Below are 18583 nucleotides of genomic sequence, written 5' to 3' on the forward strand. Positions count from 1 at the left end.
GGACGCGCAGTCTCAGCGGCCATGGCTCACGGGCCCAGCCGCTCCGCGGCATGTGGGATCCTCCCGGACCGGGGCACGAACCCGTGTCCCCTGCATCGGCAGGCGGACTCTCAACCACTGTGCCACCAGGGAAGCCCATCTGACTATATTTTTTAAAAAACAAAAAACCCTGAGAGAAGGAATCTTCTCTTTTATAAATCAGCTCCACTGCCCCTGGGGCAGTCTCATAGTTCATGGCCTGCCTGTGTGGAACCTTGCCTCCTACCTCTTTGTTTCACCCCTTCCCCCCAGCTTTTAGGGCTCCCCCCTTGATTCTCATATGAAAATACGATTATTGAGGAACATTTATAAGTTATTAAAAACTGTAAAGCAGCATAAATAAAATTACCCATAATCCCACCACCTGTAAGCAGTCTAACATTTTGACATAATAACCTGTTATTGTTTCTCTGTGCATTTTTAACCGTGCTTTGGTTCTTACTTGTTTTTTTCCACCCTGTATTCTGTTAACATCTGCCAGACTCACTTGTTAACTTTACTACTGGGTGGTACTTTAAGGCAGGAAGAGAAGCACACCATTTATTTCTTCTTGCAGTTCCTTCTTTATGTTTCTTTCCTTCCATCCTAGTGGCTGAGAACCTCCGACTTTTCATTTCTGTTACTTGGTCAAATTCATGGTGGAAATATGAGGACCTGTCTCAATGGTTTTTCTGCTGCAGCTCCGTTCTGCTTCAGTCTGTCTCCACTTAATGAGTGAAAATTATTCACAACTTTCATTTAAAAGGTTTTCTCTTATCTGTGGCTTTTATCTATAAAACCCTCTTCGGATTGACATCCAGCGTTGCCTGTGTAAATGTATCATATACTGTGTGTTCATTCACATGCCTTCATCTCCCCTTTTGTACTGAACTGGATTAATGCTTTCGGATAACTTTGGACTTCAAATTTTTTCTGTGTCCTGTAGCTTGGACTCATATAGTCATAAAGAAGATGCTTCCGCATTTCCAGGAAAACGAGCCTTAATTTCATTTCTCTCCTGGTTTGATTATTGTGATCAACTCATAAAGGAAGCACAAAAGGTTTGAATATTTGTTGTTTTTTACTGATAACTTAAAACTGTAAATATCAACTAAGTAAAATTTGAATCCTCAATTTATATTTTTGAATACGTCTTAATTGTCTTCGGATAGCACAGTTAGTAGTTTATATCCCTAAGTATTATCTTAATTGTCTTAGGATAGCACAGTTAAATAAATAAAATGAAATAAACCCCCCAAAAGTGTATATATACACGTCTGTGTGTGCGTGTGTGTGTGTGTGTGTGTGTGTGTGTGTGTGTGTGTGTGTGTGTGTGTGTGTGTATTACAGCTCTGGAATAAATCGAAGTTCAAGTTCTGCCCATATGTTTCTTTAAGTATTATAGCATAACCCTTCACAAGGTAACATTGGCCTCCCTCCATTTCTCCTCTTTGGGGAGATGTTAATACAATAAGTGACTGGGATAATATTTTTATCCTGTTTGTCTTTGTTCTTGGAAATTTAGATAACATGTAAAGGACCCAATAGCTAATGTCTAATCTGGGTTTATATGCCATCAACAAGATGGTCAGTAGGCAAGTTTTTTTTTTTCACATTAGTTCAGATGGAGAGTGCAAACTGGCTTAACTGATGTTATAAATTAATCTCTTTCCCATTTTAAAAAAAGATAATGATACTTATACTATGTTCTAGACTGCTGCTGTTGCTCTTGCCAAAGCTGTTCATGAAAGATTTTTTATTGGTGTTATGGAACCTCAATTAATGCAAACGTGAGTGGCCTCTTTACTTAAAAAAAAAATCACTGTGTTCATGTTATTTTTGCCCACTGATTACTTGTTTGTTTTGCCAGTTCTGAGATGGGTATTCTGACATCAACTGCTCTGCTTCATCGCATTGTTCGGCAAGTAACCTCTGACATTTTGCTTCAAGAAATGGTGTTTTTCATCCTTGGAGAACAGAGGGAACCAGAAACTCTGGCAGAAATCAGCAGACATCCTTTAAGACATAGGTTAATTGAACATTGTGATCACATATCTGATGAGGTAAGCTATGTAAGGATTTAGAATTGGACTTAGATTCTTTGACATACTGACTTTGGTGTACTTGTGATGTTTTGAATATAGCCTCTTTTTTTATGTGGCTTTTTATTTTGAAAATTGCAAGCATGAAGAAGAATAGTTTGTTTAAACTATTTTTCAGTTACCCTTTATCATTTTGGGTTTCAGATAAGCATAATGACATTAAGAATGTTTGAACATCTTTTGCAAAAACCCAATGAGCACATTCTTTACAACTTGGTCCTAAGAAATCTTGAAGAAAGAAACTATACAGAATATAAACCTGTGTGCCCAGAAGATAAAGATGTAGTGGAGAATGGGTTAATAGCAGGAGCAGTGTAAGTTTCATCCAACTCTGTGAGTTTAGCATTTCATATAGAATCATAATTTTCTCCCCTCTTATTTCCCTTCCTTATTCTTAAAAAAAATACCTCTAACAGTTTAAAAGTTTTTTAAAAATAAAATTTAGATGTCCTGATTTTATTGTCCCTTTAAATTACAAGTGGCAGTATATAGTCATTAAACCTAACAAAATCATTATAGCCTTGAGTTTGATGTTAGTATAAAATGTTAATTTCTCTAAGAAATATAAATACATTCATTCCTTAATTCTTGTATTAGCAAAATCATGTAATGTTTTCTAAGAACATAGCAGAGAATCTTTTGGTTTAGAAACTATAATAAAATTTTTTTTTATACATCGTTAAATTAAACTTAGAGATCTGGAAGAAGATCCTTTGTTTACTGACATTTCACCAGATAACACTTTGTCAAACCAAGAGTGGCTTAGTTCTTCACCTCCTGCTTCTCCAGACCACCCCAAAAATGATGGGAAAACTGAAGTCCATAAAATTGTAAATAGGTGAGTTGCTATATTAATTTGACTTACATCTCTTTTACTTATTTTTATAACAATGTAATAGCTCTGCTCCTTGATCATTATAGAGATATGTTATGAATTCAGTCTTCCCTTCTTTAAAATCTTTAATGTCAGCTTTTTGAAATGCTTATGTAGCTAGTGACGGCCTAGGGGCAACGATCCATACAAAAGAGAAAAGCTGCAGCGTAGTAGTGGTTAAATAAATCTTCAAGGTCCTCTACTTATTTTTAATGTAAAATATTTTAAGTAATTCCCAGTTGGAACAGCACTGAGAATTTCCAGTTTGGCAAATTGAACTTATCAGCCGTGTACTCACATGCGTTAAGCTGAGGGCTATTCTTTTTTTTTTTTTTTTTTTTTTAGCGTTTTTATGTTGTTGTTTCTTTTTAAGTGCCCTTTCCCGGCAATTTTCTTCTTTTCCTTCCTTTGCAATCCTGTCGCTGATATGCCTGGTGCTGGGAGGTGACTTTAGAGAAGACTGCATGTGGTGTAAGATGCACGGTTTAGGGCGCATGAAAATCGAAGGTTCAGTTACTTAAAAGCCAGGTTCCTGAGACTAACAAATTTCACGGCAATCGATCATCGTCCTGTAATGTAAAAAGAGTCGAGTCTTCTTGTGCTTGATTCTACTTTTAGTGGAATGAGTAATTTTTAAATAAAACCTTTAAAATAACGACAGAGTATTTAATCAGTGACTTGTAGTGCTGATTCAAGATTAAGTACCTACGAATATACAATTTTACTTTTCAAGTTTCCATTTGCATTAATACTTGGCTAAACTGAAGATATTGCTAGGTATTTTAACACATATAGAGATGTTGAATTGTGAGAGTATTCGTATTATTGATTATGGCATTTTTTCATTTAAGTTTCCTCTGTCTGGTACCGGATGAAGCAAAATCATCCTACCATGTTGAGGGCACTGGATATGACACCTACCTCCGAGATGCTCATAGGCAGGTAAGAGAAGTAACTAGTTTTTGACATGTAGTCTAATAAGAATGCACACACATTGTCACATTGCCCACAGTCGTTTCTCCAAAGGTTTCCCGTTCTCTGCAAGATCTGAACTCCACTCTCACCACTTGAACTTTTTGCCAGTGACCTGACTTTGCATTTCACTAACTGTGTGTCTCTATCTCAAGATTTCTTTATGGTCCCTTCCCCACCACCCCACTCCTTTTCTTCCCTTTCTTCCCTTTCTTCCTGCCCTTGAAATTATATGTCCCCCACATCCTTTCCCCTGCTAATCTAAAACATGATTTTTAAATAATTCTACCCACCGCCCACCATGGCCCCCAGCCCACAGTCTATACCCTTTCCTCTTCACTGTTCATACTCATCAGTAATTCACAAGTGCTGGCTCTTCATCCCCTGCATCCCAGCTTTCCACCTCACTGAAAGTACTTTCTCAAAGGTCTCCTCTTAGTTATTAAATTAAATGGCCTTCTCTCAGTCATCTTTCCCCTCTGTAGCATTTTACATTTTTACCAAATTTCAAATTTTGAAATGTCTCAAGTCAGAAAAATATACATTTAATTTTCATTTAAATCCTTTGGGTTGAAGTGTGCTCTTATTGATAATTAACTTGCATGCGCTTATCGTTAATTCATGATGCTTTAAGCCTGAATTCAAGTCCACATTACTATGTGAATAACTAGAGTAATGCAAATACATTCATGTAACAATAAAATAGAGGCAATAAAAGTAGTACCAACCTCAGTAGTACTGATTGGATTTTTAAACTGCTTTGATTCTTTCTGTAATGTTTCATTTCCATATTCTGATTACAGTTATGATTGTTTCAGAAATATTTGACAAGACACAAAAAGAATAGGAAAAATTTACACTATTACTTTCTAGCTCAGAATTTCGGAAGTGTTAATATAAAAATGCTTTATTAAATATTGGGGTGTGGTTTTATAAAGAAAAATTTCTATTGAAAGACAAATAGTTTAAAACTCACAAAATATTGAAGAAGTTTGTTTTTTAATCATTTTTAATGTTTTTCTTTTAAAAGTTGAAGTTAGTGCTTTGTGTAAAAATATGTTTTAATCTCAGTTAATTTGTAAACTAGAGATGATAAGGTAATTTTGCTTTATTGAATAAGGAAAATCTGAAAAGGGAGAAAATATGGAAGAAAACTATGCTCTAAAGTTCTTTTGTTTAAATTCAAGTAAATTACATGTCAGGGAAGACTTTAAATTTTTCTTTTTATTATAAGAGATATTCTTGTGCTTATAAAAATCCATATTGTGTATACTGCTGATAAACTGTGTAGTGAGGACCAGTTTCCCCTTATTTCCAATCTGTCACTGACCAATGCTTTTGTAAAATATAAAAAAATGAAAAGAAAAAATACAAGCCCTGATTATTTTATAGATTGAACAGATGTAAAATTTACTCAGTGAAATTGCAAGAGAAGTTTCTAAACTTGCTCCTAGTTTTTGTACTCGTCTCAAGAGCAGTGGTAGGGAACAGTTTTCAGACCACATTTAGAGCAGCCCTGTTTCCTCCTGGCAGTCATGGCAACGTGCCTGGGTTAAACACATCGTAGCAAAGTCAGGTTTGCCTTCTCAGGTGCTGTGTATCTGTTCACCTATTTTATATATGATATATATTTTAGAATAGATTTGAAAATGTGGCTAAGACTTGCTTTGCTTTTTAAATACTCGCTAAATCTGTGACAAGAATAAGTAAAAGTTTGAACTCCTCTAAAGGAAAGAGCATAAGCTCAGCAGTGAAGGGGGTACTTTGGTAAAGTTAAAATCTGCCTGCTTTCGCATCAAGGTGCTGGGACTGGTGGTTGTGACCTGACCTTGCGCCTCTCTCCAGTCAGTGTGTTATCCGGGTCATCCTTTTCCCGTCTTCCACGGCACCTCACACTAGCAGACACTTAGCATTCAAGCGGATTTCTATGCCTATTTGGGAAAATTATTTCTATTTAATCTCCATTTGTTTTTGTTCAGTTCTTTAATGATCCAAATATTTCTCCCTAGTTCCGGGACTACTGTGCTATCTGCTTAAGATGGGAGTGGCCTGGGTCTCCAAAAGCATTGGAAAAGTGCAATTTAGAAGCAGCTTTCTTTGAAGGTCATTTTTTGAAAGTTTTATTTGACAGAATGGGAAGAATTCTTGATCAGGTAATACGTTTTTGTTTGTTTGTTTTAAAATTTATTTATTTATTTTTGGCTGTGTTGGGTCTTCGTTTCTGTGCGAGGGCTCTCTCTAGTTGCGGCGAGCGGGGGCCACTCTTCATCGCGGTGCGCGGGCCTCTCACTGTCGCGGCCTCTCTTGTTGTGGAGCACAGGCTCCAGACGTGCAGGCTCAGTAGTTGTGGCTCACGGGCCTAGTTGCTCCGCGGCATGTGGGATCTTCCCAGACCAGGGCTTGAACCCGTGTCCCCTGCATTGGCAGGCAGATTCTCAACCACTGTGCCACTAGGGAAGCCTAGTAATAAGTTTTAAAATGTTAATTTCCATATTATTTTGTTACCATTCACCATGAATTCTACTCACATCTTAGTTTACATCTTCAGTCAAGTAGTTTTATTGTTTTCTTTTTCCACTAGATGACTTTTTCATAAAGCTAGATTGCCAACAGCTGGTGGGTTTCTGATGCATTCATTATGTTAAAACTTTTATTTGGCCTGACAGCTGTTACAGAGTTGTATGTTTACTTCTCATTGTAGGTCATTGTCTTAATAACCTTAATGCCTTTCGGCAGTGCCTAGAGTGCTTTCTTAGAAAGCCTTTTAGTTAGTACAGTTAGTACAGATACAGGTAGAGTGAAACTTGTTAGGTTTAATTCAGAAGACCTTAAATGTCATTTCAAATCGAATCTTGAGAGCTCTGGTCTCACTAAAATTATGGAACAGTATCAGATGAACCTGCTTCTTCAGACAAAGAACTTGTGAATATACTCATTTTCAAATGGGGAGACGCAATTTAAAAAAGGTTAATTTACTTATTCCAAGGTAAATAAAAATCACCGTTGGCCGGTATGTTGCTCTGTCTCCATTGATTGTCAGGAGAACTGAATTTGGGATTATATCAATAGAATCCCTCTCTCCGTCTCTCCTTGACATACAAAGTGACGATAGAGTTTTGAAATGTTTTATGCACTGGGATGGACACTTGAATGACGATAGAGTTTTGAAATGTTTTATGCACTGGGATGGACACTTGAAATAAAACAATCTGGCATTAAACTTGCCTCAACGTGGAAACTGAGTTAGCCAATTTAGAATTAATTTAAAACTGTATATTAAAGTACTTGTTCATTTTAGCATTTTAGTTAAATATTTATATGACTGTAGGGAGTTATAAACGAAATTTACTCCACAAGCAGGCTGCCTTCAATAACCAGAAAGCCAAATAAAGAAATGATAAGAAGTGTTTCACTGGGTTGGACTTCAGTCAGCACTGTTTCTGATAGTAATCAATAAAGACACAGAGTAAAGTCCTTTTTTTCTTTTAACCTCCTAACAACATGTGCTGAATTTCTCGTGTTTCATTGTTTGCTGATTTGTTGGTTGGTTTTTAATACTTAACAACCAAAGTATTTAAATCCAGCTACTGAATGTATTATGCTGTAATACATCACGGCTGTGTAAACCTCCCAGGTAATGGGGCTCATCAGTATGTTGTGTTTTTGTGCTGGTTCTCTTGGCATAGTTTGGATCTGATTAACACAGAAGAGACATTAACAATCAGTATTATGTCAGTAATCTTTAGAAATTTTGACCGAAAGCACTAACAAGGAATCTAAATTTTAAAAAATAGTTTCTTTTTTTTCTTGCGGTACGCGGGCTTGTCACTGCTGCGGCCTCTCCTGCCGCGGAGCACAGGCTCCGGACGCGCAGGCCCAGCGGCCATGGCTCACGGGCCCAGCCGCTCCGCGGCATGTGGGATCCTCCCGGACCGGGGCTCGAACCTGTGTCGCCTGCATCGGCAGGCGGACTCTCAACCACTGCGCACCAGGGAAGTCCTAAAAAGTAGTTTCTGAATTGAGTGGAAAGATCCTCTCTGAATCCTCATCACACTTGAGCATTTTTCCCTTCAGTCTGTAGAGTGCTGACACAAAAGGATTCTGTCGGAGACAGAATATCCCGAAATGCTTACAGTTCTTCTTCGTTCACCAGATAGCTCTTCACAGGGCAGAAGCGATTCATACACAGTGTCTCACTTATTCTTCCTAGAATCCTGAATGATAGGCAAGACAGTTCCTTGTATTATAGTATAAATGAGGAATCCTTAGTTTCAGTTCACGTGACTTAGTGAGCTGTGGAGCCTAGCCTCAAACCTTCTGTCTTTAAAACCCTTGATTTTCTAAGCCTTTTTGGATAAGGACATTATAATCAGATCTCAAAGATAATCATGAGTCCTGGTGTGCCTAGCGTGCTTGGTTTAATTTCATTTTCTTTCTTTTCTAAATGTTTTTGCTGAAGGTGATGTTTGCTTGTATTTTCTTAGTACATATATACCCCTAATAGGATCAGGGTAACCAGGCTGGGATTAAACATTACTGTGGATAATTAATAAAGTAGCTAATTTCTTCATGTATAATTGAGAAGTTATGACATCAGGTATTCATGATACTATTGTGTTGTCACAATGTTAATTTTTGAAAAATATAGTGTGTTTAGTATTGTTTTTAACCTTAGTGATTTTAAAAAGATAGTAAAAACAAAAGTCCATAGCAGAATGTAAAGAATACCAGGGAGAATATAGGGAAGCCCAAGTTCTTGTCCCTGTTCTGACGGTGAAAAATCTGAATTTGGGCAACTAAACTTAGCTGTTTGTCACATTTTCTTATTGTTAAAGTGAAGTTGATATTACTTGATTTGCTTGTAAGAATTATCTGAAAAAAAGCAATTTAAAATACTTTAAAAAATATAAAATCTTGTTAAATGCAGGTGTTATAAGAAATTTCCGAGACTATCAAGTTGTTGAGATTTTTAAAAATTTGACTTATTTCTTATTATTTTGACCATCTACATACTTGGCCTTTAATAAAAGGGTTGCGACTGAGTTTGCAGGTGACATCCGTATGCTTTTTTTTTGGCTGCATTGGGTCTTCATTGCTGCGCGTGGGCTTTCTCTAGTTGTGGCAAGCGGGGACTCCTCTTTTTGCGGACATGGGCTCTAGGCACACAGGCTCAGTAGTTGTGGCGCACGGGCTCTAGAGCACAGCCTCAGTAGTTGTGGTGCACAGGCTTAGTTGCTCCGCGGCATGTGGGATCTTCCTGGACCAGGGCTCGAACCCGTGTCCCCTGCGTTGGCAGGAGGATTCTTAACGACTGCGCCACCAGGGAAGTCCGACATCAGTATGCTTTTTTTTTTTTTTTTTTAATTTTATTTATTTTTGGCTGCGTTGGGTCTTCGTTGCTGCACGTGGACTTTTCTCTAGTTGCTGTTGTCTTCGTTGTGGTGCTCGGGCTTCTCATTGCGGTGGCTTCTCTTGTAGTGGAGCACGGGCTCTAGGCACGTGGGCTTCAGTAGTTGTGGCACACGGGCTTAGTTGCTCTACGGCATGTGGGATCTTCCCGGACCAGGGCTCGCACCCATGTCGCCTGCATTGGCAGGCGGATTCTTAACCACTGGACCACCAGGAAAGCCCTCAGTATGCTTTTAAGTCAAAGTTTATTGTTCCAAAATTCAGATCTTGTATTTAGGGTGAGCTCAATCAAAAATGGGCCAAGTGCACTTTAACGTGTCAGAAAAATCTGGTTAACTTTTATTTCAGGTGAATACTGTATAAAGTACAAATGGGAGGGATTCAGAATAATAGATACAAACAGTTGCTGTTTGCAACCCTCTAAAAGGCCAGCTTGTTTTAAAGTTACTACTTTAAAGTAGGAGAAAGAGACTAGTGAAGTAAAGGCCAGTTCAGAGTATGGTGGAACACTTTCTATCTAGCTGAAATTTATCTTCATTTTCACAACATTAAAATATAATCTGGGACTTCCCTGGTGGTCCAGTGGTTAAGACTTTGCCTTCCAGCGCAGGTGGTGCTGGTTTGATCCCTGGTTGGGGAGCTAAGATCCCACATGCCTCCGGGCCAAAAAAAACAAAACATAAAACAGAAGCAATATTGTAACAAATTGAATAAAGACTCTAAAACAAATTTTTTAAAATATAATCTGAGTCAGCCTTAAGTTTCTTAAACAACCAAAGATATAGCTTCTTGTTCAAAAAAAGCTTAAAACCAAACTAACAAACACCATATAGAGAAAATACAGAGTTTAAGTGGCAATATATAGTTGTTTGAAGCCAAATTTTCTCAATTTATTTAAGTACCTGTAAATGGCAGAATTTATTGACCTAAAACTCTGAACCATCTGAAATGAAGTCACATACAATACTGTACTTACGTTGTATTTTAAATGATTTTGTCCACATTTTACCAATTGCATTCTTCTTAAAGATTTTTTTAAATGTTTTCCTTTGTGCCTAAAATACAATTTAATGTGAATTCATTGTTTGTTTTGAACTGAGTCTTGGAGAAGGCTATTCTATTGCAAATATTATCAAGTAGGAAAAGATGCCCTTCAGACTACGTTTAATGTGAATCGTATCTCCTTTCATTTATCTTGCTTAAGGCTAGATTGTGAATAAGAGTGACTTAGGGGTAGTTTTTCTTCTTTCAGAAAATCTGTGTTCATGTATCTAGTAGTAAGCAAAAAAGACTAAAATTGGACCTTAGCACAGGACTTGAGTTTTTGTTCAAATAACAGTATCTTTGATATCTTCTGGCACGTGCTCAAGCATTTGCTGTCCTTTAAATGTCAAATATTCACTTCTGGATTGGTATTCATTATGATCAAGGGCTTAAAAGCTGCTCAGTGAATGAGGGTAAAACATTCAGATTCTGTTGTCAATATCAACTTGGTCCTGAATCACTTTTCCCTTGCTCCTGCTGCAGCATCTGTTTCTCACTCATCCAGTCACCTAGGTTCTTTCCAACCTTCTCACTGAAGTCGGTTTTGTTTCAGCCACTCAGTTGCCTTTGGCTGCTTAGAAGAAGAAAACTGGAAGGGTTGAGAGATTTCTGTTGAAAATTCTAGGCACAATAATAGCAACTCTTTTTGTACATTATGCATTTTGCTTGGATTTTGACACATACTCCGTAAAGCACCTCCAAGCTGCTTCCTACGAAGAATAAACAGATTAAATATTAAAAAACAGAATTCAAGTAAAATTGTGAAACATACCAAAAAGTATACACAGATGTACACGGACATTGTTTTGGAAGAGTTAATGCTCTTGCACAGTAAAGGAGGTGATCCCTGTCTGTAATCATGATTTTGAATCTTCTCGTTCACTTTTGAGGCATGTGGTAGTTATTTCCACCCCCAAGTACTTTCATTCTGTTGACAGGGTTCTGTGATGTATATGACTTTGTTGTATACATGCTTTTGGTAATTGGCAGTAGTTGAATAATTTAAGAGACGAGGATTATCATTTCTAAAACTAGACTACTATAAAAGATTTTAATACCTTCCCTTCTATCTTTGGTCTTACATGTAATGTCTTCTATTGTTTGTAATTAATATTACATATGACTCTTTGGTGAGTTTTGATGACCTCTTGAACTATTTTACTACATAAAACCACCTGCATAAAACAGAGACATTCTGACTTTGTTATACATTTATTTTATTCTGTATGTTTATGTGCATACCTTTTATTTTAAGTTTTAGGACTGTGATATATGCACTTTGACTAAGGTGGTGCAAGCTAGAGCTAATTTAGTTATAGATATTGTCATTGTAGAAGAGCATATAGCAGGAGGAATGAGATGGTAGATTTTCCTTTTTCTTAAGAAGACAAATGGAAATGGTAAATTAAGTGCTCAGGTATATACATTATACATAATGTCAAATATCTTTTTGGTTTTTCCCTCTCCGTAGCCATATGATGTCAATTTACAAGTAACATCAGTGTTATCTAGACTTTCTCTCTTCCCTCATCCACACATACACGAGTACCTTTTGGACCCGTATGTGAACCTTGCTTCTGGCTGTAGATCTCTCTTCTCTGTAATCGTCAGGGTGAGTTACCAGTTTTGTTATGTTCTCTAGGATTGATAGATCCGACCAATTAACATCTTAATATCATTGTGTGTAATTAGTGTCACATAATAAAAACTGTTACATATTTACTGTTTAGAAATAATTATTTTACTACAGAATGTGGAGAATAAAGATTCATTCTTTTAAGTGGTATATATAACTTCTGTATTTTAAGGTATAGCTATGAGTCCTTTGTCAAAGATTGTTATGTGAATAGTGAAAAGTGACAGTCTTCATTTAGTAATAGGAAATGGAGTATTTTTTTATCCTGAAAATCCCCATGGAGGTGTTTAGGGACTGAGCTCCTTTTGTCCCTGTGACACAGGTTGTTGGAGACCTCATGGTTCGAATCCAGCGTATTCAAGATTTTACTCCCAAGCTTCTATTAGTCAGAAAGCGATTACTTGGTCTGGAACCTGAAGGCCCTATGTAAGTCAGCGTTTTACATGTTGTTTAAAACTTTTTTATCTAAAACTTTTGCCAAAACTTGATGATCTGCTAATACCCTGCATCGATTGATTGATTGCCTGCTTTCCTTCCCAGTATCGAGCACATCACGTTGCTGGAGGGTGTGATTGTGCTGGAAGAGTTCTGTAAGGAGCTGGCGGCCATCGCCTTTGTGAAATACCATGCTGCCTCCACACCATAAACGGCATCTTGCAAGTAACCAAGGGAACAGAACTGTTGTATGCATTTCATCAAAAAAGCCTCAGTTCCACCCAGCCACAAGAGGATAAAAAGCCTTTTTAAACGAAGCATTGCTGTAAACTGGACAGAACCATTCAGAACCCACTGAGTGGACACTCAGTGCAATGTTGTGTGATGTTGACTTTATCGTAATGGTTCTAGATATAAAGTTGCACATCCTTGAGTCCAGGATACAATCAAAGGAACTTCAGGAAATAAGCATTTCTAATGCCTGTGTGAAAAGCTGCAAAATTTCTGATGTCATGACTTTGATGATATTTCTGTTAATTTAACATCCTTTTAGGTAGCAAGGCATTTTGACATTCTCTGGGACTCAAATGCTTATATTCTTTTGGATTAATAAGTAGCGGAAAAAAAAAACACCTAATTTTATAACTTTTTAAGGTCAGAATTCTTATCAAACAAAATACTGAAAAAAACTGTAAGTGAGAAAAAAATACAATTTAGGAACCATCAAATGAATTAATAATAGAAGATAAAAATGTGTAGAGCACCATTAACTTTCTTCAGCTTTTCTAAGAAAAACAATTTAATATGATAATGAAATTCTTGATTAATATAATATATATATTTTTTAAAGAAACCTTCTTTTACTCTCTTGTGCACATAGCCTCGTTAGTGATTGATTTTCATGTATGGGTCCCAGTTTATTTAAACTTTGTCATTTTTGCAACAATGTTGGATATGTGCCCACTGTTGGTAGTGTTTACTAAAATAGTATTTTTTAAGCTAATTAACATGTATTGGGTTGAGACCCTTTTTTCTGTCTCCCTCCCTCTCTGAAAATTGCTTTATCATTTGATTTTCTTATTGAAATGCATGGTAGCGTGTAGGTGGCAGCAATCAAAATGCTAATGGCCTCCTGAATGTTTACATTTTTTTTTTCCATTTTGTTCAGTCTTTTGTTTTAAATCATTCTGAAGAGATTTTAAAACAAACCAGCAAGTCTGACCTGTTTACATATGAAAGGACTTGGGTAAATTGGTCTATGTGTGGATGGGTGCGTGTGTAGGAGCGTGTGATGTGGGTAGCTGGCAGAGCTGCACTGTGCACCGCATGCTGGTACTCGATTTACAAAATGGCGTTTGCTAATCCACTTTCTCTTCTTCCTTTAAGTGATACTTATCACTCAAATATTGCTTTTAAGCTTCCTTGGGTTTTTGTTTTATTTTTTCAGTTGGAATGTTAAGCAGTAGCACTTTCCTCCTTACCTTTTCATTTACTGATATTCGGGGGAGCAGACTAGGCCAACCTTCCAGCCTGAAAGGAACTGTAGCTGCCCGTTCTAAGAAGTTGTTTTGTGTAGCATGTTTGTATCTATACATCGTGTAGCGTGTGTATGGATGCATATTTTACACCTACTGCTAATTTTGTTGTATTCGTTTTCTGATTTATTTTATAGTTAGTTGTTGCTATTTATTAACAACAAAATGTTGAAAATTATGAATATTCTTGGCTCTAGAATGCTTACCACTGTTAAAACAACAACAAAAAAACTAAATTTCTAATTTAATGCAAATCTCTGTTAGCTCACTCTAGGAAATTTATTGAGCGAAACAATGAAAAAACAGGTGGGAGATAGTTACTTTGTGCATGGTTTTCTTTAAATGATTTTTAACGATAGGAAAGCATTATTCTGTTTGCTGTATTTATTGATGAAGGAATGCTGCAACATCTTCATTTTTAGATGTAGTTGTAGTCTACTTTGATGGAGGTGTACTTAAAATAGACCATTAAGAGATTAGATATTTCTTAATGTTTTTGCAGCATTCGATAGGTGTAATGGCAGTGATGTTACCTCTCAAACCAAATACGATTTTATTCTTGCTTTCACCGTAGGACCTTTTGGCTAATCCATGAAACCAAGCTCAGAGAAGCTTTAATTCATATTTGTGTGTGTGTATGCTGCTTCTTAAAAGATAATTATTTTCCTAAGTTATTGTAATGACTTTGATTTGTAATCAGCTAAAGCTTAAGATATAATTTGTTTCTCTTCTAAGTTTGCTACTGTCTTTCCTTCCTTTCTTCTTCGTATTTAGTTCAGACCTAGAGCCAGCACAAGTTCTCACAGCGAGTTGGATTTGTTGGTGAAACATTGTCCTCCATGACTAGCCATTTGTGTACTGTCTTTGAGAAGCTATTTCTGTTCCTCAGTATTTGCAAAACAGTGACTGATGTGCACTGTGTTGAGTGGGCAGTACCACCCTAGCAATCGATTGCCATGACAAATTCCAAACTGAATTTTAGCCTTGCTTCACATTGGTGTAAATGGGCATGCACATTCTTTTTTTTTAACTTTCTAACAGTATAGTCTTTGGGTTTATTTTTTTTAGTAATGAGCCACATTCTTTACGTGATAGAACTCAAAATGTGTCCTTAGCCAGCCAATTATCATTGTAGTACTCACATTGACTATGTAAGGTTCTCATAATGTATCTGTCTGTGCAATATATAAGCTATGAGTGGATTCATAGCTTTTTGGTTTAATTGTACATTATTGTGTGTGTACATGTGTGTATATATATGTGTATATATCTGTAAGGACCAAAATCCTTAGCTTGCTTACACTGTTGCTAGTGTAAAGATTATTACACTTAATTTTACGGGGCACAAATTATGGAATTACTTCATAATTCATGGTAACATATTTCCATAAATTATTGCATTAATATACAATTACCATTTAATTATGAAGTTTATAGGTATTGACAGAAGTTACAGTGAAGTGCTGAAATCACAATTTATATGGTAATTATATTTTGGGTTGTACAATTAATGAAAATATGCATGTCATTGTGACACTTGTTGTGTTGAAACATGATAGATAATCATATTTCTGGGCCCTGTAAAATAGTGTTACTATAATACTCTGTTTTGCCTCCTGCCTTGTTTACATTAAACAAAGGATATTTGGTAAATTTTTCTATTGTACATTGTATAGGTTACTGACAGTGTTATCAAGGCCTGGAAATCTTGGGCCATCTGTGAAGAAACTCTTCAGATGGTGATTATGTACCTAATATCTCTTCAAAGGAGGTTGTGATCAAGTTCAACTTTTTGTGCTAACAATGCATGCAGGACTAAGAGGGATGATCTAAAAATAAATAACGTAATTTAAACAAAATGTTGTCTTGTATTTTTGTAGAATTGTAATTGGAAACATTTCATTCCCTGATAAATCTAAAATAATAATTCATAACATACAAAAGGATATGACACACAGCAGTCAGTGGTTCATTATAGCATTGATTCCAGAGAGAGAACAAAAAGGAATATATCAGAATATTTGTGGAGGGGGAATGTATAGCTTGAAAAATCCCTCTGGGTGAGCCTTACATGTATTGATATTTTCCACCCTACCATAATAACCATTTCCCTAAAGGAAGGAATGGTTATATAAGTCTTAGAAATATAATTCACTGTAAGCATTATTTCTTTTTTTTATATAAGTTTATGTAATTTATTTATTTATTTTTGGCTGCATTTGGGTCTTTGCTGCTGTGTGCGGGCTTTCTCTAGTTGAAGCGAGCGGGGGCTACTCTTTGTTATGGTGCGTAGGCTTCTCATTGCGGTGGCTTCTCTTGTTGCGGAGCACGGGCTCCAGGCACGCGGGCTTCAGGAGTTGTGGTTCACGGGCTCTAGAGCGCAGGCTCAGTAGTTGTGGTGCACGGGCTTTGTTGCTCCGCGGCATGTGGGATATTCCCGGACCAGGGCTCGAACCCATGTCCCCTGTAGCGGCAGGCGTATTCCCAACCACTGCACAACCAGGGAAGCCCTAAGCATTACTTCTTAATAGATTTATAACACATAAAAACTTCTCTCTTTAACTGACATTTAAAACAATTTGACTCTAGGCTTATTCCATTCACTTGAGTATTTGCCAAAGTCCCTTAGTTGGAAACTGAAAGAAACATGTACTGCATGGCACAACGAGAAAGAAAAATCTAGTTACTAATCCCTCCTACCCATGATTCTTTTCAGCCAGTGTTCCTCAAAATAGTTTTAGAAGGAAATAAAGAAGGTAACAGGTTTAAGGATGCAAGGGAGGTAAGGTTTAGGCATTGAAGAGTTAAAATTACCTCCTTATCTTGAGCTCCTTCGAAAGAAAACTGCATTTTAGGAATGCATAATCAGATCCCCAGTCCAAAAACCTGGTTCAGAATTCTGCACTCTTCCATCTAGAAAACTAGTTATCTCAAGGGAATTTAAAGAATAAAGTTGTTAAGGTTGAAATTTTGTTAAAGTCTTTCAGGTAAAAGCTGTACCTCTTTATCAAAAAAAAGCAAAAACACTGTGTGACTGTTTGATGCTGAAGTTTCCATGGAAGAAATAGGTTTTAGTTGGTCTAAAGCCAGTTAGGAAAGTTATTACCTATGGGCCTCGCCTCATAGGAGACTGGTTTTTAAATTTACTTGATCTACGCCCTACTACCCACATTAGAAAGATTGCATCTAAGCCTGTCTGACATACTCTTACGGTTTGACTGTTGTGCGCATTCGGGGTTTTATTTGTGTTATAATAGCATTTCTAAAAATGTATCAGAAATAGGATACTAACATGTCATCTAAAACCAAACCAAAACAATAATTTGGTTTCCTCGACAAATATTGGGGACTTCTTATGAACCAAGTTTTAAGATGCTAGGAAAACAAATAAGAAGAAGCTTTTCTGCCCTCACCAAGTCACAGTCTCGGTTCAGTGTGCTGACAAAAATAAGGAACGCTGCACACGGGAATACTGTTAGCGAGACAGCGCCGAAGCATTGTGAGAGCACAGGGAGAGAAGTCGCGTTGCAGGTCATCAAAAGAGAAAATCTAAAACTCAAGTCTTGACTGAATTATATCCTTACTTGTGAGTGCAGATAGGCCAGATACTCTGAGAAGTCGTAATGATAAAGTCAACTCAGCGATAAATAGACAACTGTTCTGTATCCTCTTATATTTACCATGATTAACCATTGCCTTTCACTTTCTTCATTCTGAGATTGATATAAAGCACCAGCCTAAATAATTGTGCCTTTGGGCCCACATTTTCTCAATTGCTGAGAAGTAATTAACTGTTGTGATTTAAATGACCTCTTTCTAGAACTATTATATAGAGAGAAGGCAAAAAGTCAATTGAAATATTAAAACCAAAAGATTTAAGAAGGCTTAAAAAAATGATCGGAACATTAGGGTAAGATTTGGTTTAGTAAATCTGTAGAACCAAACCTTTCTCCCAGCTTGAACTCAATGCTCCTTTGACCACATTCTTTATTCTCTGCCGGATTGGGGCACAGGTCGCTGCGTATCCAATTAAGAGAGAACGAAATGGGCTGATGGAGACAGAAAAGGTGAATTTGGAAGCCACATGCTGGATGTGTGTGAAGATGGAATGTGTAAACTTCCACTGTTTCTCATAACTCCATCCGTTCCTGAAATTGAAGGCAGGGGTCAGGCTAGAAGGCAGGTGGACAGGCTGGGGGTCACACCTGCCAGGACAAGATGAGGAAACCTGACTTCTGTTTCCTTTCCTAACCTCAGCCTTCTTGAGGTAACCTCAAGGAATTACCTGATCTCCCAGGAGTGAGTCTGAGGAATTAAAGGAAATGCAGCGTGCCTTATAATTTTATATGACCTTACTCTTCCCTCTAGTTAGACTAATCAGTATATGAAGGAATTAACAGAGATCCTCTTATAAAGGGCCTTAAGGTATTGATTCTCTTGACTAAGTAGCCAAATCCTGACACGAATGTAGGACCCAGTAGGAGCATCAGGAATTCAAATACTACCATGGATTACTTTGCTCTCATTGCAAAGGTGAGGAGAAAAGACATCCTTTGAG

General features: G+C 37.0%; 1 protein-coding gene across 2 annotated transcripts in view; it reads left to right on the top strand.

Annotated features, from left to right (window-relative positions):
• FHIP2A (FHF complex subunit HOOK interacting protein 2A) overlaps positions 1-15884 on the top strand; it is a 35869-nt gene extending 19985 nt beyond the window's left edge. For both annotated transcript variants that reach the window (XM_060126288.1, XM_060126290.1), the window contains 10 exons: positions 965-1079; positions 1732-1808; positions 1889-2081; positions 2265-2434; positions 2815-2958; positions 3846-3936; positions 5976-6119; positions 11891-12031; positions 12378-12481; positions 12596-15884. In XM_060126288.1, the coding sequence (XP_059982271.1) occupies positions 965-1079; positions 1732-1808; positions 1889-2081; positions 2265-2434; positions 2815-2958; positions 3846-3936; positions 5976-6119; positions 11891-12031; positions 12378-12481; positions 12596-12701 (1285 nt within the window). In that variant the 3' untranslated portion in view covers positions 12702-15884. The remainder of the gene's footprint in view (positions 1-964; positions 1080-1731; positions 1809-1888; positions 2082-2264; positions 2435-2814; positions 2959-3845; positions 3937-5975; positions 6120-11890; positions 12032-12377; positions 12482-12595) is intronic.
• The last annotated feature ends 2699 nt before the right edge of the window (positions 15885-18583 follow it).

The sequence above is a fragment of the Lagenorhynchus albirostris genome, chromosome 16, assembly GCF_949774975.1.
Source record: "Lagenorhynchus albirostris chromosome 16, mLagAlb1.1, whole genome shotgun sequence".
Taxonomy (NCBI): domain Eukaryota; kingdom Metazoa; phylum Chordata; class Mammalia; order Artiodactyla; family Delphinidae; genus Lagenorhynchus; species Lagenorhynchus albirostris.